Here is a 27,940-nt window from a genome sequence, read left to right as displayed (position 1 = left end):
GAGACAGATGGTAGTAGTAGAAGGGAGTTTCTCAAATTGGAGACCTGTGACCAGTGGTGTTCCACAGGGATCTGTGCTAGGACCACTGTTGTTTGTGATATATGTAAATGATCTGGAGGAAGGTGTAAGTGGTCTGATCAGCAAGTTTGCTGATGACTCTAAGATTAGTGGAGTAGCTGATAGTGAAGGGGACTGTCAGAGATTACAGCAGAATATAGATAGACTGGAGAGTTGGGCAGATAAATGGCAGATGAAGTTCAATCCGGGCAAACGCGAGGTGATGCATTTTGGAAGATCAAATTCAAGGGCGAACTATACAGTAAATGGAAAGGTCCTAGGGAAAATTGATGAACAGAGAGATCTGGGTGTTCAGGCCCATTGTTCCCTGAAGGTGGCAACGCAGGTCAATCGGGTGGTCAAAAAGGCATATGGCATGCTTTCCTTCATGGGGCGGGGTATTGAGTACAAGAGTTGGCAGGTCATGTTGCAGTTGTATAGGACTTTGGTTCGGCCACATTTGGAGTACTGTGTGCAGTTCTGGTCGCCACATTACCAAAAGGATGTGGATGCTTTGGAGAGGATGCAGAGGAGGTTCACCAGGATGTTGCCTGGTATGGAGGGTACTAGCTTTGAAGAGAGGTTGAGTAGATTAGGATTATTTTCATTAGAAAGACGGAGATTGAGGGGGGACCTGATTGAGGTCTACAAAATCATGAGGGGTATAGACCGGGTGGATAGCAAAAAGCTGTTTCTCGGAGTGGGGGACTCAATTACTAGGGGTCATGAGTTCAAAGTGAGAGGAGGGAAGTTTAAGCGAGATATGCGAGGAAAGTTCTTTACACAGAGGGTGGTGGGTGCCTGGAACGCGTTGCCAGCGGAGGTGGTAGACGCAGACACATTAGCATCTTTTAAGATATATTTGGACAGGTACATGGATGGGCAGGGAGCAAATGAACACAGACTGTTAGAAAATGGATGACAGGTTAGACAGAGGATCTTTATCGGCGCAGGCTTGGAGGGCTGAAGGGCCTGTTCTTGTGCTGTAGGTTTCTTTGTTCTTTGTTCTTTGTATTTGTTGATGGCCTTCTTGGTGGAAAACCAGGCAGCTAGGAACTCCCGTGCTTCTTTCTGTTTGGCCTGTCCTGGGATCCTGGTGTTGTGCAATTGAACTAGTCGTTCTCCTTATCCATGTGATTGGAGATGAGTGAGCATTGGTTGTGTCTTTCTGTTGCTAGTTGGTGTTCATGTACTCTCGTGGTTAGTTTTCTTCCTGTCTGTCCAATGTAATGTTTGTTGCAGTCCTTGCGTGGAATTTTGTATATTATGTTGGTTCTGTCCATAGTGGGTATGGGGTCTTTGGTTTGAGTTAGCAGTTAGCATAGGGTTAATGTGGGTTTGTGTGCTACTCTGATGCCCAATGGTTTTAGGAGCACTCCTAACCCAGTCACAGCATCCACAACACAAGCTGCAAAAGAACCTTTGTTGGATAAGGGTTTAAGGTCTGAAAAAAATTAATGTGGCTTAAGCACCACTCACTTTGGTACCAAATAGACCAAGTGGGAGATAAAATTAGGATCACAAAGAAGTAAGACTTATCATCCATGTCCTACAAACATACGAACAAGTAACAAGAGCAGGCCACTTGGCCTTTTACGTCTTTTTTCAGTTATTCAGTAAGATCATTGCTGATCCGATTTTAACTGCAATTCTAAATTCCTGCATAGCCTTGATAATCTGACACCCCGTTTGCAATCAAGAAGTTATCTATCTCAGTCTCAAAAATATTTAAAGATTTTGGATTTAAAGATACCCTCTCTGGCAATGCATTCCGCACCCCTACCACTCTCTGAGTAAAGAACCTACCTCTGATGTCTCCCCTATATCTACCTCCACTCACTTTAAAACCCCCCTTGTAATAGCTACCTCCACCCCAGGAAAAAGCCTCTGGCTGACCACTCTATCTATATCTCTGATCATTTTGTACACCTTATTCAAGTCACCTCTCATCCTTGGTCATTCTAAAGAGAAAAGCACAAGCTCTCTCAACCTTTGCTCATAAAACCTTTCCTCCATTTCAGGCAAAATTCTGATAAATCTCCTCTGTACCTTTTCCAACGCCTCCACATCCTTCCTGTAATGAGGTGACCAGAACTGACACAATACTCCAGATGTGGCTGAACCAGAGTTTTGTACAGCTGGAGAATAACCTACCAGCCTGTTTTACACTGTCCTCATCTACAACTAGGTCCCTCTCAGTTGTGAATACCAAAGAAAAGTATTCATTAAGGATCTCTCCTATCTCTTTACTCTCCGTGCACAAATCCCCTTTACAATCCTTGATCGGCCCTACCCTTTCTCTGGTCATTCTCTTATTCCTGACGTATGTATAAAAAGCCTTGGAGATTTCCTTGATCCTATCTGCCAAGGTTTTCTCATGCCCCCTTATAGCTCTGCTAAGCTCTTTCTTCAGCTCCTTCCTGGATAACTTGTATTCCTCCAGAGCCTTTTCTGTTTCTTGTTTCCTAAACTTTACATAAGCATCCTTCTTCCTCTTAACCAGTTGTTTGACCTCCCTTGAGAACCAAGGCTCCCTTATTTGACTGCATCTTCTCTGCCTGCTAGGGACAAACATATCAAGCACACGCAGTATGCATTCCTTGAACAATCTCCACATTTCAAATAGTGCTGTTCCTTGACAGCATCTGTTCCCAATTTATGTTACACAGTTCTTGTCTAAGCGAATTGTAATTACCCTTCCCCCAATTATTAACCCTACCCGGCTGTATGTACCTATCGTTTTCCATGACTTTTGTAAAAGTAACTGAGTTATGCTCACTACCACCAAAATGCTCTCCTACCAACAGGTCTAACACTTGGCCCAGTTCATTGCCAAGCATCAAATCCAAAGTGGTCGCTCTTTATGCTGGTCTATCTACATACTGTGTCAGGAATCCTTCCTGAATGCACTGAAAAAAAAATCCGCTCCATCTAAACTATTACAACTAAAATGTTTCCAATCAATATTTGGAAAGTTGAAGTCACCCAAGACTATAAACCTGTGACTTCTGCACCTTTCCAGTATCTGCCTCCCAATCTGCTGCTCTACTTCTCTGCAACTGTCAGGGAGTCTGTTAAAAAAAAACAACAAAGTGACTGCTCTTTTCTTATTCTGGACCTCAACTCAAACTGACTCTGTAGGCATATCATTCTCAAACTGCCTTTCAGTAGCTGCTATTACTGGCTGTGACTAGCAATGTCACTCCCCTGCCTCTTTTTCCACTCTCCCTATTTCTTTTAAAGCATCTAAATCCCAGAACTTCCAACAAACATTCCTCTCAGTGAGTTACCCACGTTTCTGTAATAGCCACAACATCGTAATTCCAAATACCGACCCATGCTCTAAGTTCATCCACCTCATTTCTGATACTTCTAACATTGAAGTATACACACCTCAAATCATTTCTGTGTCCACATTTATAGTCCATCGACCACATTTCTTTATAAACAACCTCACTCCCTGTTGCATCTGTTGGAAGGCTGAATACCTCATCCTCTGAATTATAAATCCAGTTCCCCACACCCTGCCGATCTAGTTTAAACCATCCCGTATCGCTCGAACAAACCTCTCTCCCAGGATATTTGTGCCCTTCTGGTTCAGGTGCAATCCATCTTTACTGTACAGGTCCCACCTTCCCCAGAATGTGCTCTAATTATCCACATAATGGAAGCCCTCCATTCTACACCAGCCCGGTAGCCATGTGTTTAGTTGAAATGAAAGAATACAAAAGTGAAGATGTGTTCTTAAGTACTTAAAGACAAAATCTGTTTGGACCTAGTAGGTATAATGCAGCCAGTTCTGTGCCCCACACTTTATGAAGTATGTCAAAGTCTTGTAGAGGGTGGATTCAGTGGGCAGAGGAGCCTCCTTCTATAATGTAACTATGAGCCTATAACTCCAGCTCAAGAATGGTATCTCGTATGAATGAGTTCAGTCGATTTGGAAGTTTAGAAAAACTGTGTTCAGTCGTCTTGGAGCAAGGAATGGTAAGAGAATAATTGATGGAAGTATTTAAGGTCATGAAGGGTTTTGTTCAAGTAGGTCGGGGAAACTGTTTATCAGATCAGTAAGCTTAGCAATTAGGAGGTCACAAGTTTAAGGTGATTAGAAAATAACCAGAGGTGACATGAAGATATGTGGTGATTTGTAGTGAGCAGGGGTGTTTGAATGATTGGGTAGCCCTGTTAAAGAATGATGGGACATGTTTCTTCATTCCCATATTCTAGCAGCTGGATTGTATGTTCCACTGCTGATGAGTTTGAAGGCATTTGATGGGAAGGGGACGGGATATGTGCTGATGCCCGCTGCATGGTCCATCGACCGGTCTCAGATTTTACTGGGTTGAATGGGGTCATCTAGAATCCCATCCTCCCTCACGTCTGGTGAGCCCTTAACAGGCCAAAGAATGGCCACAGTCCAGAGCCTCATCCATCATTTTGGCCATGGGCTACCTCCTTCTGCTGTTTGGACTGGCTTTAGTGGCAGGACCCCTGATCCTATCAGAGCCCACCCATTAACCACACCAGGCCTCTTGAATTTGATCCCTAACTGAGATTCTTGACCCCAAATTTACCTGGTCTCTCTGTGTGGTGTGGTTCCCAGTAATCACAACAGTGGATTAATGGCCTGAAAACAGGTCCAGGTGACAGCAACAATTATTCTTAAATTGAAGACTGACAGCTATGATAAGCTTTCATTCCTATTACCCAGGTCTTTTGGGTTTACTCAGGTTATCAATAATCCAAAGTGGCTCTGTCAGTGAAATATATCGACTTTTCTTTTTTATAGCGAACTATTCTACTAAAAATATTGCAAAAATCTTATTAATACAGCGCTTACAATGAGCTTGTTTTAGGATTCAGTTGAAACAGGTGATCAGCCATCTCAATTGATAACCCTTCCTGAGCTATCTAGCTATAACATAGATGTAAACTTTCTTAGATCCGTTTTTCATGCAGATAAGCTGTGTGTTCAAACCTTGACACTATTCAGTCTCCAGCCATTTGATCAGTTTGATCACTGGCAAGCATCACAAACATATTACATACAGCATCTAGATTAATTAATTATCTTTATTTAAAATTCATTGGAGTCAGAGGATGTGGGTGAGATCCTAAATGAGTACTTTGTATTGGTATTCACCCAGGAGAAGGAGATGGAGGATAGCGAGATTTGTGTGGAACATGCTAATATGTTGGAGCATTTTGAGATCAAGAAAGAAGTGGTGTTGAATCTCTTGAAGAACATTAAGGTAGGTAAGTATCCAGGCCCCAGTGGTATCTACCCCAGGTTACTGAGAGAGGCAAGAAAGGAGATCTTAGATCTTGACCAAGAACTTGGTCTCCGTGCTAGCCTCTGGATAGATCCCAGAAGAATGGTGAGTAGTATATTGTTATTCCTCAAAAGAGAAATAGGGGAAATACAGGAGACTAAATGCCAGTGGGCCTCACATCGGTGTTGGGAAGCTACTGGAGAGGATTCCTGGTGTTAGAATTTATGGACGTTTGGAAAAGCATGGCTTAATTAGGGAAAGTCAGCATGGCTTTATGCAGGACAGGTCACGTGTTACTGACTTGATTGGATTTTTCCGAGGAGTTGACAAATGCGTTCGATTAGGGTAGAGCAGTGGATGTTGTTTAAATGGATTTTAGTAAGGCTTTTCACAAGGTCCCTCATTGTTGGCTTATCCAAAAGATGTGATACATGGGATCCATGGTGACTTGGCCAAGTGAATTTAGGATAGTGAAGGAATGGTGTTTTTCAGGCTGGAGGTCTGTGACTCTAATCTACAGATCCCTAAACACTATGGGCAATTTAGCATGGCCAACCCACCTAACTTGCACATCTATGGAGTGTGGGAGGAAACCAGAGCACTTGAAGGAAACTCACACAAACATGGGGTTTGGGTGAAACTGAACCCAGGTCCCTGGCTCTGTGAGGCAGCCTCACAGAGCCACAATGCCACACATATTTGTGGATAGTGTAGAAGGTTGTCAAAGGATACAGTGGGATATATATCAGTTGCAGATATGAGCAAAGAAATGGCAGATGGCGTTTAATACAAGTAACTGCTACACTTTGGGAGATCAAATGATAAAGAACAGCATACAGTTAATGGTAGCATTGATGTACACAAGAATCTTGGGTTTCAAGGTCATAGCTCCTTGAAAGTGGCCAAACAAGTAGATAGGGTGGTAGGCATGTGGTATACTTGCTTTAATTGGTCAGAGAATTGAGTACAAGAGTCACACTTAGGGTATTGTGCTAATGTCTGGTCACCGCAAAACAGGTAGGATGTAGAAGCTTTGCACAGGGTGCAAAAGTGATTTATTAGGATGCTGCCTGAATTGGAAAATATGACCTATAAGGAGAGGCTAGAAAAAAAAAACCTCAGATTGTTTTCTCTTGAGCGGCGAAGGCTGCTGAGGCACTTGACAGTAGTCTATAAAATTATGGGATACATACATTGATTAAGTGTGGTGTATACTTTTGTAGTGAAGTCATCATTCTGTTTTCTTTCCATTGTAAAAACCTGGTCCTAAACTATCACAGCAATCACTCCAACTCACACAAGCGGAGCTACATTATGGCCCTGTTCTAAAAGGCACACACAGCAGCACACTTGATCCATAGAAGGAAAAAGAACATCTTTACAAAGGTCTTTACCAGGAATGGATACCCCCCACAGCTTCATCCACAGATGCCTAGCCAACAGATAACACAATCAAAACCTGAAAAAAAAACCCCAATACCATATATATAAAAAAAACCTCAGAACTCATGGCCAGGCTACTCAGACTATTAGGAATCATGACAGCACACAAACCGGCAGCCACACTAAGGCAGCAACTGACTAGGGTTAAAGACCCAGTAGATACCATGGACAGGACAAATGTGGTTTACAAGATACCATGTGGAGACTGCACAAAACACTACATGAGACAAACAGGCAGACAACTAGCAGCCCATATCCACGAACACCAACTCGCAACTAAACAACACGGCCAAATGTCTTTGGTTTCAATACAGACAGATGAGAAAAATGACACTTTCAACTGGGACAACATTACTATCATAGGACAAGCCAAACAGAGGATGGCCAGGGAAATCTTGGAGGCTTGGCATTCATCCGCGAACCCCATCAACAAACACATTATATCAGGTCTAATTCACTGACCATTACAACATACAGCTGGAACAGACACCTACCAAGAGCAGCAAAAACCAGACCATATAAATTCAAACTGGCACCAGACAACAGTGCTTCACAGGAGGCGCCACAGCACTGCGGAAGTCACCTAGTAAGGCGATGAAATGTCTGCTATCGAATCTCCCAGCTTGGCAAACACAACATCTATAACCAGCACAAATCTTCACTCAAACCCTAAATCCTGGACATCGTGACACGGTTCTCACTAATGAACAGCATTAACAGGGCTTGTTACTCATTAAATAATAATAAGAATGATCTAGCATTATTGACATAGAGGTTTTCATTCTACTGTCTGATAGATTGAATCCAGACATCAAGATAATAAACTCTGAAAAGGTACCTAGCAACTCCAGCTTGATGCTTGGTCCATCAGACCTATATCTCGAACAATCAGGATCAATGTATTTCAGGGCACACTCCAGCGAAGTAGCTACATGCACCTCACATCTGCAAACACTAGCCTCCACCATGTGCCAACCACTCTGCATCATCATGACACATTTCTGATCAACGCAGTACACTTCTCTACTGCCATGCTGCAGTCTGGTATGTATCAGCACCTATTATTGTAATGTTGAACTCACACATGCAAAGACCCCTTCATGAGTGATGTGAGCTGGGAGGAGAAGGATTCATAGCCTATTCAACACTCTCACTCTCTTACTACCTTTGTCACATGATAGAGTTACATTCATCAGGTTAAAGTTTGATGTCAAAGATCCATTTAGAGGCATTCTATGGCCCACTTTGCGAGAGTGTTCATTATCGAACTGTATGCAGGAGTCCGCAAAGATATTATTACCACATGACCTGAATACTGACTTCTCACATCGTTAAAGCGCCAATTAGGTTTTGATACTCAATCGTTGCAAGTGTGGACTGATGGTTTCAGCAACAGGAGTTATCACTGCTGTTACTGCCATACAGATGGTATCAAAAGATGGAGGAGGAACAGATGAGCTAGTGAGCTGAGGACTAACAGCAACTTTGACCAGAACCTGAACAGCCTCCACATGAAGTAGTCACAAATGAGGGGAGTCTCAGGATGGTTAGAGACAGAGAGGGCCAAAGTCTTTCATCATCATGTTATTTCCTCTGGTTGAGTGAGCCACAACGTTTGTGAAGTCCAAGGATATCCCAAGCCACTGACGAATTGTGCCAGCTGTTGGAATGGGATACGATCCAAAAGAATAGGTGACATCCTAACCTAGTGGCCACCAAAATGACTTTAATGTGACTGGCTCATCTCCAAAGAATCACTGAAATCTTCGTGGAATTGCTTGATTTCCTGTTCACAAATGCAAAGACTGCAACCAATGCAATTGTGTCAGATCACTGTTACATTTCATTCCCTCTACAGAGGTCAGCACTGCACACCAGGCAGTAAGACTCAGCAAAAATCATAATGCAAAAAAGAAAGTACGGTAAGTGGGGTACAGTAATGCATTGTCTAGGTCGCAGCACTCAACACAGTAAACCAAGGTAAATAAAGTAGGCAATGCACATTGGAATGTTTGCTTGCAGTTTGGACAAATTATGAATGCAAGGTTAAGAAAACTGGCTTTGAAATGATCTGAAATTTGTGTTAAGATGTAAAGGTGATGAGGCAAGTTGGGTGGAGCATTTTCATCACAAAAGTTATAAGATTGTAGGAGAAGTTACCATATGATGATGATGATGATACATATGAGGATTTCTGCATAGGAGGGTATCAAGAGATATAGTGAGAAGTGAACAAGGCATATATAATCTCAGGGGGAAAAGCTTTGTTTGGACTAGGAACGTGTTTTATTTCAAAGTATCATTTTGCTTTATGATCACAATATTAACCACCATGGAATTGTTAATGTTTTATTGAAGTTACAACTTTTTGTAGATCAATTTAGCAGAAAAGTTCATTTGTCAACCAAAGTTTTCAAACTTTGAGTTTTAAACTAAAAACAATTTCAGCTTCCATTCATATGTCACGAACAGCCATTTTCATTGTAGATGGTTGAGATTAGAAACTGTTAAGCACCCTTCCAGATTGTGTTTAATCAAAACAGTCTACAAACACACTTGCAAACAATTACCATTACAGGAAATCAGTCTTTTTCCTTCTAGCATGTTGGTTGGTACGAAAGCGCAAACAAAAAGTCAGATAGCAGACTGGGGTGTTTTTTGGGGCACTATTGATGCATCATAATCAGAGTAGTGTGGATATGGAGTCTGTAAGAGAGGTTGGTTCAGTTCGCTTACAGATGCTTTTCTTCTTCTGTGGCGTAAAACTAAGGTGGAGACTGTGAAAACAATAGCAACCAAGGCTAGTGCAGATATGATCCCCACAGTTATCATCTCCAGCAACGAAAGCGGCTGATCTGCAGAGGATATGCAAGGCTAAGAATGTTTCAGCCAGTTCAAATTGAACAGATATTCAGCAAAAATGTTCTCATGTCTATTATGATGTGACATGCAACTGATCAGAGAAATTTCCATTCGCACTATTTCTGAAATATTCAAATATAGGTAGATATTTTGAAATCAAATTTGTTCAAGTGTGTTATGATACACTTCTAGAGCAGGTGAGATGTGAACTCAGGGCTCCTAACTCCGAGGTAGGGACACTACTAATGCACCACAAGAACCTGCACACAAATGTATACCCAAAGCTACCAGACGTGATCTTTGAGCATTTGTCAAGTTCCTCTTTGTGGTCCTTTTCAGTCTGAATTCAAAATGATTTTTACACAGAACACAAACTGATTAATACAGGCCTGCTTCATATAATAAAGTGTGAAGCTGGATAAACACAGCAGGTCAAGCAGCATCTCAGGAGCACAAAGGCTGACGTTTCGGGCCTAGACCCTTCATCAAGGGTCTAGGCCCGAACATTCAGCTTTTGTGCTCCTGAGATGCTGCTTGGCCTGCTGTGTTACACTTTAGTATCTTGGATTCTCCAGCATCTGCAGTTCCCATTATCTCTAATACAGGCCTGCTCATTATTAGTCATTTGAGTCTGTTCCACCATTCAATAAGATTACGCCTGATTTAATTTTAACCTCAAGTCGACATTCCTGTCCACCCCTGATAAACTGCCTTAAAAGTATTTCAACTTTCGACATTTGCTGCTGTTTGAGGAAGGGAATGCCAACGGCTCAGTATTTTAGAGAAAAATGTTTCCTCAGCTGTTTAAAATGTGACCCCTTATTGTTAAAGTTTGACCTCTAGTTGTATATTCTCTTCCCACAACTACTCAATCAAGTCCCCTCAGGATCTTACATGTTTCAATTAAAGCATTTTGGCAGGGGGAAGGAAGAGTTCTTCTAAACTCAAGAGGATACGAGCCTAACCTTTCTTTATAAGGCAATCACTCATTCGAGGTAATGTCTACTAAACCTTTTTTGATCAGCTTCCAACACAATGACATCTTAAAGAAAAAAGTTCAAGCCTGGTTGAAAGCTGCACAAATTATTGCAGACCTTCAAAATGTGATGCTGAAGAGTTTTTGTGAGCTTCATGAAAAACTTACTTGGCCATTGAATGTCATAGGTGTAGCCAAGGTTTTCTGTAGGTACAAACATTTCTGCATTGGTGACTGGAGGCCAAAAAGGAACCATATTGTACTCTCGATTATGTCCTATTGGTGCATTTTCAATCGGAAAGGAAGATAAATCTGAGGAAAGAACAGGGAAGAAAATCATGTGATAAATAAATCAAATAGGGTGGCATAAACTAGGCGCACAGCAGACGAGAACCATTTCAATGTACAATATTAGCAAAGAAAAACAATACTCCAGGTGCTGGAATTCACATCAAGTGACGGAAACATCGGAAGACTGGGGAGATGAACAATTTTTTTTTAGGCATGTAGATCCTTTTTCAGAATTGGAAGATCATCGTAGAGATAGGTATATTTAAAAAAAGGAACTGAGCTGATGTTCACCTGCACATCTGCCAAAGTGGTATACTGCATCCGCTATACCCATTGCGGCTTCCTCTACATTGGGGAAACCAAGCGGAGGCTTGGGGACTGCTTTGCAGAACACCTACACTCGGTTCGCAACAAACACCTGCACCTCCCAGTTGCGAACCATTTCAACTCCCGCTCGCATTCCTTAGATGACATGTCCATCCTGGGCCTCCTGCAGTGCCACAATGATGCCACCCGAAGGTTGCAGGAACAGCAACTCATATTCTACTTAGGAACCCTGCAGCCCAATGGTATCAATGTGGATTTTACAAGCTTCAAAATCTCCCCTCCCCCCACTGCATCCCAAAACCAGCCCAGCTCATCCCTGCCTCCTTAACCTGTTTTTCCTCTTACCTATCCCCTCCTCCCACCTCAAGCCACACCTCCATTTCCTACTTCTAACCTCATCTCGCCCCCTTCACCTGTCCATCCTCCCTGGACTGACCTATCCCCTCCCTACCTCTCCACCTATACTCACCTCTACAGGCTCCATCCCTGCCCCTTTAACTTGTCTGTCTCTTCTCCATCGATCTTCTCCTCTATCCCCCTTCGATCCGCCTCCCCCTTTCTCCCAATTTATTTCAGAACCCTCTCCCCATCCCCCTTTTCTGATGAATGGTCTAGGCCCGAAACGTCAGCTTTTGTGCTCCTAAGATGCTGCTTGGCCTGCTGTGTTCGTCCAGCTCCACACTTTGTTATCTTGCATTCTCCAGCATCTGCAGTTCCCATTATCTCTGGGCAAGAAGTAAAGCTGTGTGATCACAGGCAAATAGAGAATGATGTGCAGAGTGTGTGGATATGGCTAAAGGATGGAAGATGTGTTCCAGTTAAGCAGAATTTGAAATTGATCTAGGCTTCAGATAGAAGACACTTTTGATCTAGTCCCATTGCACTACCACTGTGCTAATGGAAAAGATTTAGAATCAGGTACTCTGAACGATAGTCATAAGCGACGACAGAATTATATTTAATATTGTGCAATGTGATGCAGCGTATGTCATTTGACCAATTAGGATAATGCTAAACAATCAATCCTGGCTCAATCCAGAGTGTGGCAATATCAAGTGCAGCATAAAACATGTGATGCCAATCTGGTGAAGAAACAACACAGGACTAAATAAAAAGAGACACAAAGGGAACAATGCACCTTAGAACTACGTGATCGAACAAACAGTGCAGCCGATCAAAGATATGACCTGGACACAGCCACTCCTAAACGGTAGTGAACAGTCAAACATTATAAAGTTTTGATCAGGTCACACAGAGCATGGCTGCCAGTTCTGGTTATCATAGCTTTGAAAGGATGGTGGGTCCTTGAGAGGACAAGGAGAAGGTTTACCAGAATTAATGTAGCGTAAAAGATGATGAATTTACTACAAGTGCAGGTTAACGAAACTGGGAATGGTTCTCAATAAAGGGAGACTGAATAGACAGGGATAACAAGGTGTAGAGCTGCCTAAACACAGCAGGACAAGCAGCATCAGAGGAGCAGGAAGGCTGACATTTCGGGCCTAGATCCTTCTTCAGAAATGGGTCATTTCTGAAGAAGGATCTAGGCCCGAAACGTCAGCCTTCCTGCTCCTCTAACTCTGCTTGGCCTGCTGTGTTCATCCAGCTCTACACATTGTTATCTCAGATTCTCCAGCATCTGCAGTTCCTGCTGTCCCTGAATAGACAGGTACAAGATTTTGGCAAGTTTGGACAAAGAAAAACTGTCCACATCAGCTGATTATACAGGATGTTTTGGTAAGAGGCATGGAGTGGTTTGGGGAGATGGGTAAACAGTGAGGCCTGAGAGGAAAGGATACATAGAAGCAAAAGTGATAATGATCTGGAATTTGCTGCCTGAGATGATGCTGGAATCAGAAACAAATAATGATTTCTAAAAGGAATTTGGATTGGATCGTGGAATTTAATATATAGGCCACGGGAAGAGGACTGGCAAATGGACTGACTGGATAACTGTAAGGAGAACTGGCTTGGGCTTGATGGGCCAAAATTGCCCCACTGTGCCATTATGTTTCTAGGAATCTAACTGGAGGATGTGGCTATGGGCCTTGACAAGATATAGGAAATAGGAGAGAAAAGATCATGCACTATGGAGGGATTTAGATTTGAGACAACTTTTTGGAGAGCAGGACTTGTAACTCGACATCCCAAAGTTGGGAGCAATGCCTCTGCAGGGCAGTTTGCTGTTACTATTAGGGAAGATTGAAGCTAATTTGGCAGGTGGATGAGATTGAGGATAGACCACTAAACAAAAGGGGAAAATCAAGGTCGACAAAGAATTGGCAAAGACAGCTAGCACTAAAGTAAGTAACAGAAACGTATATGTGGGTTACTGAATGTAAGTAAAATAAAACCTGCTTTTGATGTACTGAGCTGGTATGTGAATGCATGACATGTTTAATGATATTCTCAGTAGTGGACCAACAATACATTAGGACGAAAAGCAGTCCAGAGTAAAGTTGATCAATCAGGGTTGGGGGTGCAGGGCAGTTCAATGGATGAAAGCTACATCTTAATAAACTGGAATTAGATTGTGCCAGTTTCCTCTGCCAATGGGCTATCTGTAAAAAGATGATTCAGATACAGTTAGGTTGCATTCCCATATGGGGATAAAGAGGGGTCAAATCAAACCAGAGCTCTCTGGATGAAGAAAGAGAGAGAAAGTAAGTAAAAGTGAGCAGATGTTAGATTGATAATATTAAAAATTGAAAACTGAATTTAAGATACAAAGTTCAGAGCAGAAGTCACAAAAAGTAAGAAAGGAAATACTAAGTGAAAAGGTAACAAATATAAAAAGGAATCCAAGTTTTTAGTAGGCTTCCAAGTAATTGAGGGTAGCAAGGGAGGTACAGAGTTGACAATGGTCCAAAAAGGGAATTGATTCAGGGAGGCATAGGGCATGGCTAAGGGCATAAAAAAAAGTATACATACATAGAATACATAGAACATTACAGCACAGTACAGGCTCTTTGGCCCTCGATGTTGTGCCGGCCTGTCATACCAATCTGAAGCCCATCTAACCTACACTATTCCATGTACGTCCATATGCTTATCCAATGACGACTTAAATGTACCTAAAGTACTTTGCATATGTCTTCCCACGGAAGATGCTGCCAAAGTTTAGAAGAGGTTGCTGGGGTACAAATTGGTAACAGTATACATTAGACTGCAAAGTTTGAAAATCCCCAGGACTTAATGCATCCAGGCATACATTGGTATTGGAGAAAGTGCAGATAAGATTTGAGAATGGTTCCAATAACCTGCAGCATAGAAAGCTGAGGGATAACACCATAGAGGTTAATAAATTCATAAGAGGCATAGATGAAGTAGAGGGTATAGGTTTAAGGTGAGAGAGGAAAGATATAAAAACAAGAGACTCCTGAGGGACAACTTTTTACACACAGAGGCTGGCGCACGTATGGAATGAACTGCTGGGGAAGCAGTAGAGCTAAGTTCAAATACACTTAAGAGGCATGGATAGAAAAGATGCAGAGGGATATAGGCCAAAAGCAGGCAAATATGACTAGTTCAATTTAGAAACCCTGCTTGCCATGGATGAGATGGGCCAAAGGGTCTGTTTACATGTTGTATGACTTGATTCCATAAAGATTGAGTATTTGAATCCTGATTTGTAACAAATATATAGTCATCCCATCAATGTCACTGGGTCAAAATCCTGGACCACCCTTCCGCGTAGGACTGAGGGCGACCCTACTTCCAACAGCTGTAGTGGTTCACAATGGCAGCTCACCACTTCCTTCTCTAAGGCAATTAGGGATTGGCAATAATGCTGGACTAGTCAATGTTGCTCACGTCAAAAACTGGAAGAAAAATAAATGCTGGAGAAATTCTTTAGGCGGAATGTGTGAAAGAGAGAGATGAAATTTCAAGTTTTATATGACTCTTGAACTCAAGAACTGTGTTGACCGATATGCAAGTTATTATGGAACATCTACAATCTATTTGAAATTATCATAAAATATCACATTATAAAGATCCAGCAAAAGCAATTAAAATTATTTTGTCAGATTACCTGCCTTACTCCTCTTCAACCATTCATCAAAGATTGCATCAGTAAATGTATGCAGTAAAACAAAGATAGGGTCATTCGGGGACAAGTGGGTTTGACCACCAGTTCCATTAAGAAACAAATGTGCCAGATTATGTAAACTGCGAACTGTTGGATCATACCGTCCTGAAGGGTCGTTATAACCTAGAAGACAGGTCACAACCAGTTCAAAGTTAAAACATTAGAAAAACAGTATATTTAAAGCCATTCTAAACTAGCACAGGAGACCTGTTTGAGTGGGCCTTTTCCCCTCAAGTCTGTTTCACTCAGCATTCAATAAGATTGTGCTTTGGCTACAACATAACACGAGTTGACTTGCTTTTGCTCTATATCCTTTAACACTTTAGAAGAACAAAACAAGCCTCTCAAATTGACAAACTGTGAAATAGAGTTACCAATTTCTATTACTTTATGTAGGACTCCTCCTCAATTCTGAAGAAGAACTGGCATTTATTTTTGACTATACCCCCTAATATCAGCAGCAATAGTTTCTCTAACTTGGTTATTTCTTCACTTATATTTGAAGTTATTTCACCCTTAAATCAATCATGACTACACCATTTTCCCCATTGTTCCTACATGCAATGTCGCTCGTATACTTTGCTCCCAGCCCTGATATATTAAAGTATGCCGTTTCACCTTGTCCCACTATTCCGGTGTGGCCTCAAATATATATAAATTGCCTCTAATTGAAAGAAATCCCTAAAGTCCTTTAAACTAGACCTTTCGGTTGAAAGATTTTAGACCTTTTACTTTCCCTTTGTTTCTATTGCCCAAAGCAAAATTTCTGGCTTTAGTTCTATTCAATGGGCTAAAATGGCCATTATCTGTACTGCAGGGTTTATGAGATACTAGCTTTTCGGCTGGACCCTAGTCTGTCTTCTTTCAAAAGAAAAAAAATCAATGACACGATATGGGAATTGTTAGCTGAGGTCACATTCTGTCTGTACCTTTGATGCCCTAGTGGCGGTGGCAGTGAGCTGCCTTGGTCTGCTGCAGCCCATTTGACCTAGTGCTGTGAGGAAGGGAATTCCATGAGTTTAACCCAGTAGTGAAGGAACTGCAATAAATTTCCAAATCAGGATGGCAAGTGGCATGGAGAAGAAATTGCAGGTGATGGCATTTTGATGTATCTGTGGCCCTTGTCTTTCTAGATAGAATTGAAGATAGTTTTGGAATTTGTTGTCTAAGGAGCCTAGGTGAATTTCTCCAGTACACACTGTTGCAATTGAGCATTGGCAGAGGTTGTGAATGTTTATGGTTTCAATGCCAATGCCAATCAAACAGCTGTTTTGTACTGGATGATATCAAACAAGTGTTTTTGGAGCTGCACTCATTCAGGAAATTGGGGGAGCATTCCGTCGCATTCTGACATCTGCTTTGCAGATGGTGGTCAGGTGTCGGGGAGTCAGGAGGTGCAGGATTCTTAGCTTCTGACCTGATTTTGTAGCCACTAGTAATATGACTTGCCCAGTTCAGTTTGCAGTCAAATGATAATCTCCAGGAAGTTGCTACTGAAGATTCAGTGATAGCAATGCTAATTAGTATGAAGGGACGATGGTTTAATTTTCCCTGGGCGATGATCATTGCCAGGCATTTATGTGGCATGAACATCACTTGCCACTTATCTGGTAATTGTACTGATCATATTTGTACATGGGCTGCTTTAGTATCCAAGAAGTTGTTCACTGATTTCATCATGTTCAGGTAATGAACATCCCCACTCTGATCTTACAATGTGGGGAAGGTCATTGACAAAGCAGATGAAGATAGCTAGGCCCAGGATACCACCCTGAGGAAAGGCCTCTTGCGGTGCAGCTGTAATGTTCCTTTGAGCTAGAAGGCCTGAATTCAAGTCCCACCTTTTCCAGAGGTGGGTTAAAATACCTCTGAACAGAATGATTAGAAGTTGTTTATTCTGAGGAACACCTGCAGATGTATCCTGGAGCAGGAACCAGAGCGATCTCCCCTTATGCTAAGTATGATGATTCCAATTAAGAGAAAGAGAGAGTTCTCCTCTCCTCCAACCCACCCCATTGCCATTGATTCTAGGGTTATGGAAGATCCTTGACAGCACATGGTTGAATTCAGCATTCACTGGCCTTGACATCATCCTCCGCCAGAAGTTTTGTGGCTCTTATAGAACACAAACTTAGCAATGATCAATTTATTGCTAAGCATGTGCTGCTTGATAGAAGTATTACTGACACTTTTCATCATTTTACTGCTGACTGGTTGAAGCAGTAATTGGTCAGGTTGCATTTGTCTGCATAGACAGTATGCCTGGGCAATTTTCCATATTGTTGAGTAGCGGGTAGTGGTGTGGCAAGCTACAGAGCCACAACCTTTTTACTATTACCACAATGCTGTTAAAGTCCATATCCTCTCCATTGTTTATGGAATGAAACTTTCAGCCTCTTGAACATCTTGAAACCAGTTGATTGTATTTAGATCCCTGTGCTCAGTCTCAAGCTCCCTTGCATAAGTGGCTGTCTAGACTGTACAAAGTATCTGGGATCCCTCATTGCAATACGTATGGGTAAATGCTGACTTCTGCTGACAACTTTTTTTCATTAAAAAGCTATGGTTTGAAGTTGTTATTATAAAAACTACAAATCACTGTTGGAAACTGTCATCCAACTACTTGCGTTCGCATAACTGACCAAATGACACTTGGGCACTTCCTGCATATGTTTTATTCAAGCATATCCTTCAGAGCCAAATTTCCACTAAGAGGCAAATAGGCAGCAAACTCACAGAAATAAGATCAGATCTTTTATACTGGTATCTTAAGATTAGTTTACATATACCAAAAATATATAGGGTTATCAATATGTAATTAATAGTTCTGGTTGTTTCATTTGTTTCATGTTATTGTATTCACCCAATTATATGTGAAAATATGTTAACTACATTTACCTTCCACTGTGTTTCGGAAGCTATCTTCTGAATCGGAGTAGAAAGGTGGTGTATCATAAGCAGACACTTCTAAACATTTTGCTACATCCTGAGCATCAGGGAGACGCTGCACCATTGGTCTAGCAACATTCCCCGCTGGATTCCGGCGGATAGGACCACCCTCAGTATCTGAAGACATTAGTAGTATGAACCAGGTTAGGATCTTTGTTAAATGAAGGTAATCTGGTAAACAGCAAGCTTAACAGATTGATCTCTTGGAGCTTCTTACGACAGAACAGCATAAAATGGCTGATGAAAGCCCCAACAAGCTTTGCAGTACATGTTTGACAGAAATTAGAGCATTAGAAAGATTTGGGGTCTCGGTGTTAGAACAATAGCTGTCTGTGAAAAATGAAAGTGTTATTCTAGATAAGAACATTCCACAACAATTCGTTGCTTCTCTTAAGTTTTTCCTAATCATTCAATGTTAGAATATTATGAGTAGGTTTTAGTTTAGATGAAAGCTAATTGTAGATGTAGATTCTGAAGTGGTTATAGAGAGAGAGGAAAGAAAGAAACAAAAATTTAGAAGGTGTAAAAACTAATTACAAGTAATAGAAGAGGGTCTCTCATCTTCTAGCAAGGATAGTATTTAGTAAAGTCTGTGTTACAGCCTGACACAGATAACAGATTGAAATTGACTACAGCGGTCATAATGTGAAGATCAGCAGTGCCTAGCAGCAAAACAAACATCTGAAGTTGTAATTTCTTATGCACTAAAATGGTCCAGTCAGAATACAACAACCAGCAATCACTAATATAGAAAGATGCACTGAAAACGCAATCAAAGTTGGACAACCCAGCATTAATTAACCAATAGTATATGGGGGTGGGGTTGGGGAGGAAGGGTATGTGATACCATGTTAAATTAACAAGAAAATGTATAGAAGAGAATTTGCTTGTGTATAAAAAAAGTGACATTGACGTCTCTTCCAATCTGAGCCAAAGATTAAGGGGGCAATTGAGCCCTTGCATTGAGTCAAGATGCAGGGTGGTCTCTGGCCTCTCCCTGCATGGCACTGAATGCTTGAATAAATTACCACGTGCCTGAACTCTGCTGTGTCCTGAAATTTATTGCCTTAGAATAAAATCAATCCTAAATGAATACAGGAGAATTGTTTAGTAGGTTGGCAGATGACACCAAAATTCTGAAGGTAGTGGACAGAAAAGGTGGTTTCTCAGTACAGTGGGACCTTAAACACATGGGCTGAGGGGTGGCAGATGGAATTTAATTGAACTAAGTGAGGCGTTGCATTTTCGTAAGGCAAATTGGGGCAGGATGTATACTCTTAATAGTATGGTCCTGGGGACTATTGCTGAACAAAGAGACTTAGGAGTGCAGGTTCATAGTTCCCTGAAGGTGGAGTCACAGGTAGACAGAGTGGTGCAGGCAGCATTTGGTGCACTCGCCTTTATGGCCAGTGCATTGAGTATATGAGGAAGGTTGGCATATTTACAACATTGAACAGGCATTTGAACAGATACATGGATAAGAAGAGTTTACAGGGATATGAGCCAAATGCTGGCAGATGGGATTGGATCAATTTAGGATCTGGTTAGTATGGTTGAATAGGACTGATGGCATGGTTTCTGTGCTGTACAACTTGATGACTCTAAGATTGTATTTGATATCCAGCCAAGCATTCATAATAGAACGGCCTTCATAGCGATATCTTGTTGTTTTAAAAGACATATCTGATCATTTGAAATGAGCAGATGTACACATTTTCTACCTTTGAAAGCAGGTTTATTTGCCAATCAATTTAAATCAGAGCACAATATTGTACATCAGTTTTTTTATTTACACATTTTTATTAAATGATGGTGCTTTCTCAATTATTGAATATTGGATTGCATGAACACAGTTATTAAACTGCTCTCAATGCTAAAGTTAAACTTACCTTATAAAAAGGAGAGACTGCCCTGTGACAAATCACAGCATTAAAAATCACATCTACAATATAATGCAACATCATTTGTTACAGTTGAAGAAAATACTTTCGACTTTTCATTTTCAGAACAGTTTCAACTTCTCTGAAATGAAACCTGGCATCCTTCTCGTTGGCTTTCAAAATCTCACTTGACCAGACAGAAATGGCAAGCTGGAGAAAAACAGAATTTCAGCCTCCTATTTAAAATGTGAAACTGACTTCAGGAGTGTGCATTGTCTTGGGCGCACAACTTGGCCTAAAGAAAGAACTGAATGTGGAAGTAAATCAGGTTGCCTGCAAACAAAAAAGGGAGAGAAACATGGGTGTGCTAATAGACAACATGTATGTTATTACATTACAAAGTAATGCAAGTCAAACTGATAGGAAAGACCAAGAGGAACATTACAAGGTGGTACCACAATTATAGAGTGTGATTCAAAAGACATTCTGTCAAAGTTTTTCATTTTGTGCTTAAATACCAAATGTTGGGGAAATCAACATTTACAGTGCATGAAAATGAAACATTAATTTGTTGGCAAGTTGACTGATTAGATGGGGCATCATCACAGAACAGTACAGTCAGATGATGACTGATAGTTAACTGGCAAGCTTATACAAGAAGAGCAGAGAAGGACAGGAGGTTCAAAAACATATTCAGGAGAATTTTCTACATTGGTATGTTTCCAGTCCAAGAAAATAGCAGCTGTTGGACCTGGTTCTGGAGAAGGAGTTAGGCCAAGAGTCCACTCTTAAGTAAGGCGATCATAGCATTGCAAGTTTTAGGGTGGATATGTAAAAACGGCAATGAGTAGTCTCAAGTAAAATTATGTGGGAAAAAGCCAGCTTTGTTAGGTCGAGGACAAACCTGATTAAGCAAAGTGGAATCAAGAATTGGTGGTCAAAACAGGAACAGGACATGGAGGCTACTTTTAAAGTGGAGCTAGTTTAGAACATAGAACATTACAGCACAGTACAGGCCCTTCGGCCCTCGATGTTGTGCCAACCTGTCATACCGATGTGAAGCCCATCTAACCTCCACTATTCCATGTACGTCCATATGCTTGTCCAATGACGACTTAAAATGTACTTAAAGTTGGCGAATCTACTACCAATAGAAACAATGCATACCTTGAAGAGAAGAGAAGGCGGGCAGATTTGATAAAGATGTTTGACATGTTGAAGTAGGTGAGACAATAGGTAAGAGTTAGCCTGTTGGTGACTACAGGGAACGAGGAAGTGAAAATATACAGTGATAAAAAAAGAACCAAAAGGCAAAGAAAAGCTTTTCCACCCAGTGAGTGGTTAAGGTTTAGAATGCACTGCCAGAAGATGGTGGGGCAAGATTGAACCATGCCTTTCGAAAACTACTTAGATAAACAACTGAAAGAAAAAAAATGCTTAGCTACAATATAAGGATAGAGAAGTGGGGGGAGATAGTAAGAGCTACAGATGCTAGAGAATCTGAGATAACAAGGTGTAGAGCTGGATGAACACAGCAGGCCAAGCAGCATCAGAGGAGCAGGAAAGCTGACATTTCAGGCCAAGACCCTTCTTCAGAAATGGGGGAGGGGAAGGGGATTCTGAAATAAATAGGGAGAGAGGGGGAGGTGGATTGAAGATGGATAAAGGAGAGGATAGGTGGAGAGGAGACAGACAGGTCAAAGAGGTGGGGGTGGAGCAAGTAAAAGTGAGTGTAGGTGGGGAGTTATGGAGGGGATAGGTCAGTCCAGGAGGATGGACAGGTCAAGGGGGTGGGATGAGGCTAGTAGGTAGGAGATGAAGGTGGGGCTGGAGGTGGGAGGAGGGGATAGGTGGGAGGAAGGACAGGTTAAGGAGGCGGGGACGAACTGGACTGGTTTTGGGATGTGGTTGTGGGAGGGGAGAGAAACTCCCCCAATGGACTTAAGGTTACTGAAATAATTTTAAGTGATAATCGAGTGGGTGGTTTGCTGGTTTTCTCAGTTCAATATTCGCTCAAAAAAGTCATCCAGGTTCTAATCAGATGCAGATTAAACGTTTTGTTTCAAGCAATTTTCTCTTCATTGTATTTTTAAATGGTTACCATTGCAGATAGTTCCCAGGGTATCATAGTCTTCCAAACTTTCACAGAGGTTCCGCCACTGGGAAAAGATCGAGTTAGGACTTATTAAGGTCAGGTCAAAATTGTTTCTAGCTCCCATTAGGTCATCAGTGCAAATGTCACAGGTATTTCTCCCTGTGGCAAAGTTCCAGTATGGAAGCGAAAATGTGGGGTCCTGCAGCATCACCTATAATCAACAAGCAAAGCAGTCATTCAGTATACAAGATACAAGTGTATTAATCTGAAAACTTTGTTCATAAAATACAGGACTCCTTCAGTAGTCATTAAAGTTATCAGAAGGTGGTTTTAGGTTTGTCTTGGCTCAGTAAATTCTAAATTGTAAGGTGTCCAGTCAATCCATGATACCCAAGTCAATTAAACCAATGTAAGTTATGGTCCACTTCTAATTTAGATCTTTTCCCGGCTTCAGCATGCTGCATTAACACCCACTCCCTCCATAAAGTCAATGTTATACCACCTATTACTAGAAATCAAAAACTATCATTTCACTGAACTAGAAGGTTAGATTTCAGATGTTTCATCACCATTCTGGGTAACATCATTAGTGAGACTCCGACGAAGCGCTGGTGTTATGTCCCGCTTTCTGTTTATCTGTACCTAAGGAAACCTAAACAGATAAATAGAAAGCGGGACATAACACCAGCGCTTCGTTGGAGGCTCACTGATGATGTTACCTAAAATGGTGATGAAACGTCTGAAAATTAACCTTCCAGCTCAGCGAGCAAACTCACATCCAGAACCTCAACCTGAGCTACAAATCTTCTCAAAACTCGCTACTATCATTTCATCATTGTAACTATTGATTTGAAGACAACCAAAGTCATTTGCTTAAATGGAGTAATTGCTATTAATTTTCTCCGATATTATTACCCTGACCATTCTGGTTTCAGGACTCAACTCAGGTCACTAATACCTCTGAAATGCTGATACTCCCACATGTGCGGTATTTAACAGTTTTCTAATGGTAGTTTTTGCCCTATCCAGATTGCTGCATGATTCACTCCCACTTAGACCTACTTACTCTATTTTTCATTTTACAGATTTACAATGTTTTTCATTGTGTAAAATCTGCTGAACTCAGCAACTTGAAGTAAAACACTTTGAACATCACAGTACAACATAGGAATGTACATCCCCAACTAACACTTGACAAACATCCCTCCTAGGTCATCCCAGCCCACTCACACTTGCTGTGGGCATTAACCAACAGCCCCCAACATTGTGTACATTCCAAATTCTATCCTTTTGCACCTGGTTGTTCTCATCCCATCCCATGCTCACCTAACCTCCTGGAATTCCAGCCTGCTGCTCATCTCAGATATTATAGGCATGGGGGCTAAAGGTGTGTGGGAGGAATCGTGGGCAGACATAGCTGGGGCAAGGGAGACTAAACATTTTGAGGCAAGGTGACAGGGTTGGGTATCCCATTGAATTTAGCCTTCTTTGCTTTATAAATTTTAACTTTAGATCAATTCTTCATCTTCTTAGTTATTGGATCTAAACCTTATTATGCAATGATCATTTTTACCCAAGTGTCCCCCCACAGGATTTATTCATTTGGCTGGCCTCTTTCACCAGTACCAGATCCAGTAATGCTTCCTTTCTTCCATGTGTACCCACATAGGCCATAGTTATGCCTGTGTTTGTAGGATATCAGGAACATTTCTTACTGCAGTCCTACTTGGGTCCTTCTTAACTGTTTGATACATTAATGACATTATTGATGCTGGGTCCATCTCTTGTTCAGAATTGGAAAAAAAATCCATCTCACTTTCAATTCCCAACCTGCTTTAACCTTCACCTGGTCCATCTGACTTCTCCAGAAATGGAAACAGATATCAAGGAAGGGAGATAGACTGGCCACCAATATCCAACACAAACCCATGGACGCTAACTATGTGAAATATACATCTGCACAATCTGCTTTCTGTAGAGAATCCATTCCATTCTCCCAGTTTTGGGTCTCATTTATTCTGATGATTCTAGTGAGGAAAACAATCGGGTCTTCCTGGTCCTTACTAGCCATCCCATCAGCATCCATATCCAAAGCATCATAAGCTGATATTTCAGCAGTCTCCAGCAGGATGCCAGATATATATTCCCCTGCCCTCGCTGGACACTTTCCACAGAGATGGCTTCCTCTGGGAGACAATGGTCCACTCCATCATTCCCAATGCTTTCCACACTCCTGTGGCATCTTCCCATGCAATTGCAGAAAGTGTATCACCTTCCCATTTACTTCCTCTGTCCTCACTATCTGAAGTCCCAGACACAACTTCTAGTTGATGGAGCAACTTATGTGCACTTCACTCTTCAGTGGTCTCCTGTACACTTGGGAGGTGAAATGCAGGCTGGGCAAGTGCTTTATGGGACTTTGGAAATAATAAGAACTGCAGATGCTGGAGTCAGAAACAATTATGGAGCTGGAGGAATACAGCAGGCCAGGCTGCAGAGGAGCAGGAAAGTTGATGTTTTGGGTCGGGCCTAACCCAAAATATTGACTTTCCTCCTCCTTTAATACCACCTGGCCTGCTGTGTTCTTCCAACTGCTCAGTGTGTTATATCTGCTTTACAAAACATGTTGTCTCAAATTATCCTAACCTTCCAGTTTCCTGATACTGTAACACACCATATTCACTGGCCTTTTTCCATGCCCTTCCACCAACCCTGATACATCAGGCCTTATCTCTACATGGTTGGCTACCAGAATAATGCATTTTCAGCTACGAATGTGAGCTCCTTATTAGCAGCTAGCAGAAAGACCAATACCCATCACTACTCCCAGATCCACACACATACACACCTTTACCTTGCTACAAATCAGTTCAAAGAAAGGGACACTGGACCTGAAATATTAACTCTGCTTTCTCTCCACAGCTGCGAAACACCAGTGGAGCTTCTTTAGCAGTTTGTGTTTTTGTTTGAGATTTCCAACATATGCAATTTTTTTTTCTTTTTTGTTCAATGCTTCCTTTCTAATTGGGCAAAGAACACATTTGTTAAGGAGCTTCTCATGAACATTTCAAAAAATTCTCCTTTTCCTTGCACTTTACGCTGAATTACTAAAAATTCAATTGTCATAATATTCACTATTACCTCACTATCGTATCTGGGATTTCCCTTTGGATTTGCTCCTGTAGTTTTCACTCTTTGGAAAAAAGAACTGTCATTGACAAGATAACAAAGTGTGGAGCTGGATGAACACAGCAGGCCAAGCAGCAATCAATGTTCATCCAGCTCCACACTTTGTTATCTCGGATTCTGCAGCATCTGCAGTTCCCATTATCTATGTCATTGACAAGATCTTGTTCAAGGGGGTTGATAAATAAAGTTACAGCACAAGGTTGATGAAAAAGTATGAGTAAGGTTTATAAATTGGTTAAAAGACAAGAAGCAAAGAACAGGAAGCAATGGATCATTCACAGGGATGGTAGGTTTTGAATGAAGGATCAAGTTCTGGGATAACACTAATTTAATAATTATAAGTGACTTAGATTAATCAATTGTGTTATTCCCAAATTTGCCAATTGAATAAAGCTACCCCTTCAACAGTCTGAAATTGTTAGTATAGCAATGTTGGGGTGATATCTGATCCCTAAGGTGAGTTCCAAATCATTTGCACCAGTTAAAAAAAAACCTGTCCCCCTTTTGAAATAATGCTGGAGTTCAGCCTTAGCTCAGCTGCTGCTCATACCCTTATTTGTTATCTTCAGTTTGACTATTTTAATACACCCTGACCGGGGTCCCCATTCTACCCTTAAACTGGAGATCATACAATACTCCGCTACAGTCTTACTTTGCTTCAAGTTCTGTTCTCACATCATCACCATTCTTGCTAATCTTTGTGACACAGTAAAACATCATCGTGATTTTGAGATCTTCATCCCTGTTTTCAAATCTAATATCTTCCAACCTGGAGATAACTGCATTCAAGTTTTGGCCTCATATATCCCAAATTTTAATTATTCCAGCATTGTTTGGTAGCTGTGCTTTCAGTTGTCAGGGAACTAGTTTGCTTCCCTCCACATCTGTGCTTCTTTGCATTTCTTCCCTCCTGGAAAACACTTGCTAAGACTCCTCACTTTGATCAGGTTTCAGCCCTGAAACTTAATGTGATCTGAAGTCACTTTGTTTTAAAAACAAAGTTCCCGGAAAGTGCCTCGTGATGTTTCATTACATTAAACCTGCCAATAAGCACACTCTGTACCAATTCCCTGATAACTTTTCTCCTGTCTTACCAGTCATCCCCCTCTGATCAGGGAACATCCCTCTGGGACGTTAGCGACTTTACCTTCTCAGTATGCTCTTACGACGTTTATTACAGACTCTCATCCGCTTCTGTGTTTTTTACGGGGTGGGGCTGTCATTACCTGCATGTCTTGTTCCAGTTGCAGTAGGTGGTAGCGGTGCCAGGTAAGGAAGGCAGGTCCCTCATGGGAGAAGTCGATGTCCCCGAAAGTGCGACCCTGCCCCAGGTAAGTTTTGCTGACTGAGTAATAGTGGCTCCAAACGAACAGGTTGTAGATAGAGATGTTCTGGAAAGGGGGCAGTTGCCCGGTGCTCAGGTTGCCCGGGTGGCGAGTAATCACTACAACCTCGGGGTGAGGACTGATTTTGGCGAGGTGCAGGGCATCGACGAGGCGCCTCCTGTCGGGGTCGCTCAGGCTTAGCGCATCCCGACGGCGGCGCGGCGATAGGGTAGGGCTCCGGCAGTCGACCCCACTCCTTCCTGGGCGGCATCGGCTGCAGTCGGAACCGGCGAAGTTCGCGGCGCAGCGACAGCCGCGGCGGAAGAAGCGCAGGGGCCAGCGCTCCCGCTCGTCCAGGCCATCGTGCGGGTACTGGGGACCGTGAGGGGCCGAATCGGCCCTTAAGTCAACACAAGAGCCCCGTCCCCGGCTGGAGCTGCAGCGGTCAGCGGGGTCCGAGCTCGGACCTGGGCAACACTCTCCACTTCGCAGCGTCTCTGGCTGCATACACACCCGCGGAAATTGGGCGAATACTGTCTTGAAGTAAAGCGCAGCCAGCATCAGGCACTGTAACAAGCCCAACGTGCCCATCCCGACACCTAAAAACACTGATCCCATTTGTTCCGCACCCTTCAAAACAACACCTTTCAATTTCTTCTGTTAGAATTTCACTAATTTCTCCTTGTATCAAGATGATGTGGACTGACGAGATCTAACCCTCTCCTAGCCTTTTAAATACCCAATTATCTCATACCAAAGTCTGCTGCTCACCTCGTGATAATTTTTTTCTCTCTCTCAAAAGTCCAGATTTGGAATGTTCAGGTCATTGAATAAACGGAAAGTGGTTGAGTGACTTTTTTTCGGCATTGTTACCATATAAAGTACCAGTTTCATTGCTGAGTAGTCATGCACTCTCTGAAACGTCACTGCAGACACGAGTTTTACTCTTCACTGCATCTGGGATGGCTGCTAGCATCATTTTCTTCCCCAACACCCACCCCCCCCGCCCCCGACATCAAATGCATAACTCCACGGGGGGAAAAAAACAAGACTAGAGTCCTAAGGCAAAAAGTGAAATGAGGCATATGTAAGGTTTAAGGAAATTGAAGGTAGACTTGAGCCCTTTAAGTACACAAAGATGGAGGAAAAAAATTAAACAAGACATGAGCAGGGCTAAAAGGGG

The 27,940-nt window shown here is 42.0% G+C and overlaps 1 protein-coding gene across 3 annotated transcripts in view; it reads right to left on the bottom strand.

Annotated features, from left to right (window-relative positions):
* LOC125450001 (5,6-dihydroxyindole-2-carboxylic acid oxidase-like) overlaps window positions 1–27,658 on the bottom strand; it is a 40,144-nt gene extending 12,486 nt beyond the window's left edge. The window contains exons 1-6 of one of the 3 annotated variants that reach the window (XM_048525930.2): window positions 26,659–27,658; window positions 22,250–22,454; window positions 18,218–18,385; window positions 15,263–15,442; window positions 10,780–10,923; window positions 9,056–9,628 (exon numbers count right to left, since the gene is read on the bottom strand). In XM_048525930.2, the coding sequence (XP_048381887.2) occupies window positions 9,408–9,628; window positions 10,780–10,923; window positions 15,263–15,442; window positions 18,218–18,385; window positions 22,250–22,454; window positions 26,659–27,375 (1,635 nt within the window). In that variant the 5' untranslated portion in view covers window positions 27,376–27,658 and the 3' untranslated portion in view covers window positions 9,056–9,407. Of the gene's footprint in view, window positions 1–9,055; window positions 9,629–10,779; window positions 10,924–15,262; window positions 15,443–18,217; window positions 18,386–22,249; window positions 22,455–26,658 lie in introns of those variants that run through there. The other 2 variants (XM_048525937.2, XM_048525946.2) reach the window with 2 other exon arrangements.
* Window positions 27,659–27,940: the final 282 nt, after the last annotated feature.

The sequence above is a fragment of the Stegostoma tigrinum genome, chromosome 3, assembly GCF_030684315.1.
Source record: "Stegostoma tigrinum isolate sSteTig4 chromosome 3, sSteTig4.hap1, whole genome shotgun sequence".
Classification (NCBI taxonomy): Eukaryota; Metazoa; Chordata; class Chondrichthyes; order Orectolobiformes; family Stegostomatidae; genus Stegostoma; species Stegostoma tigrinum.
Note: the sequence above shows the minus strand (reverse complement) of the source record. Positions and strands in the feature narration are given on the sequence as shown.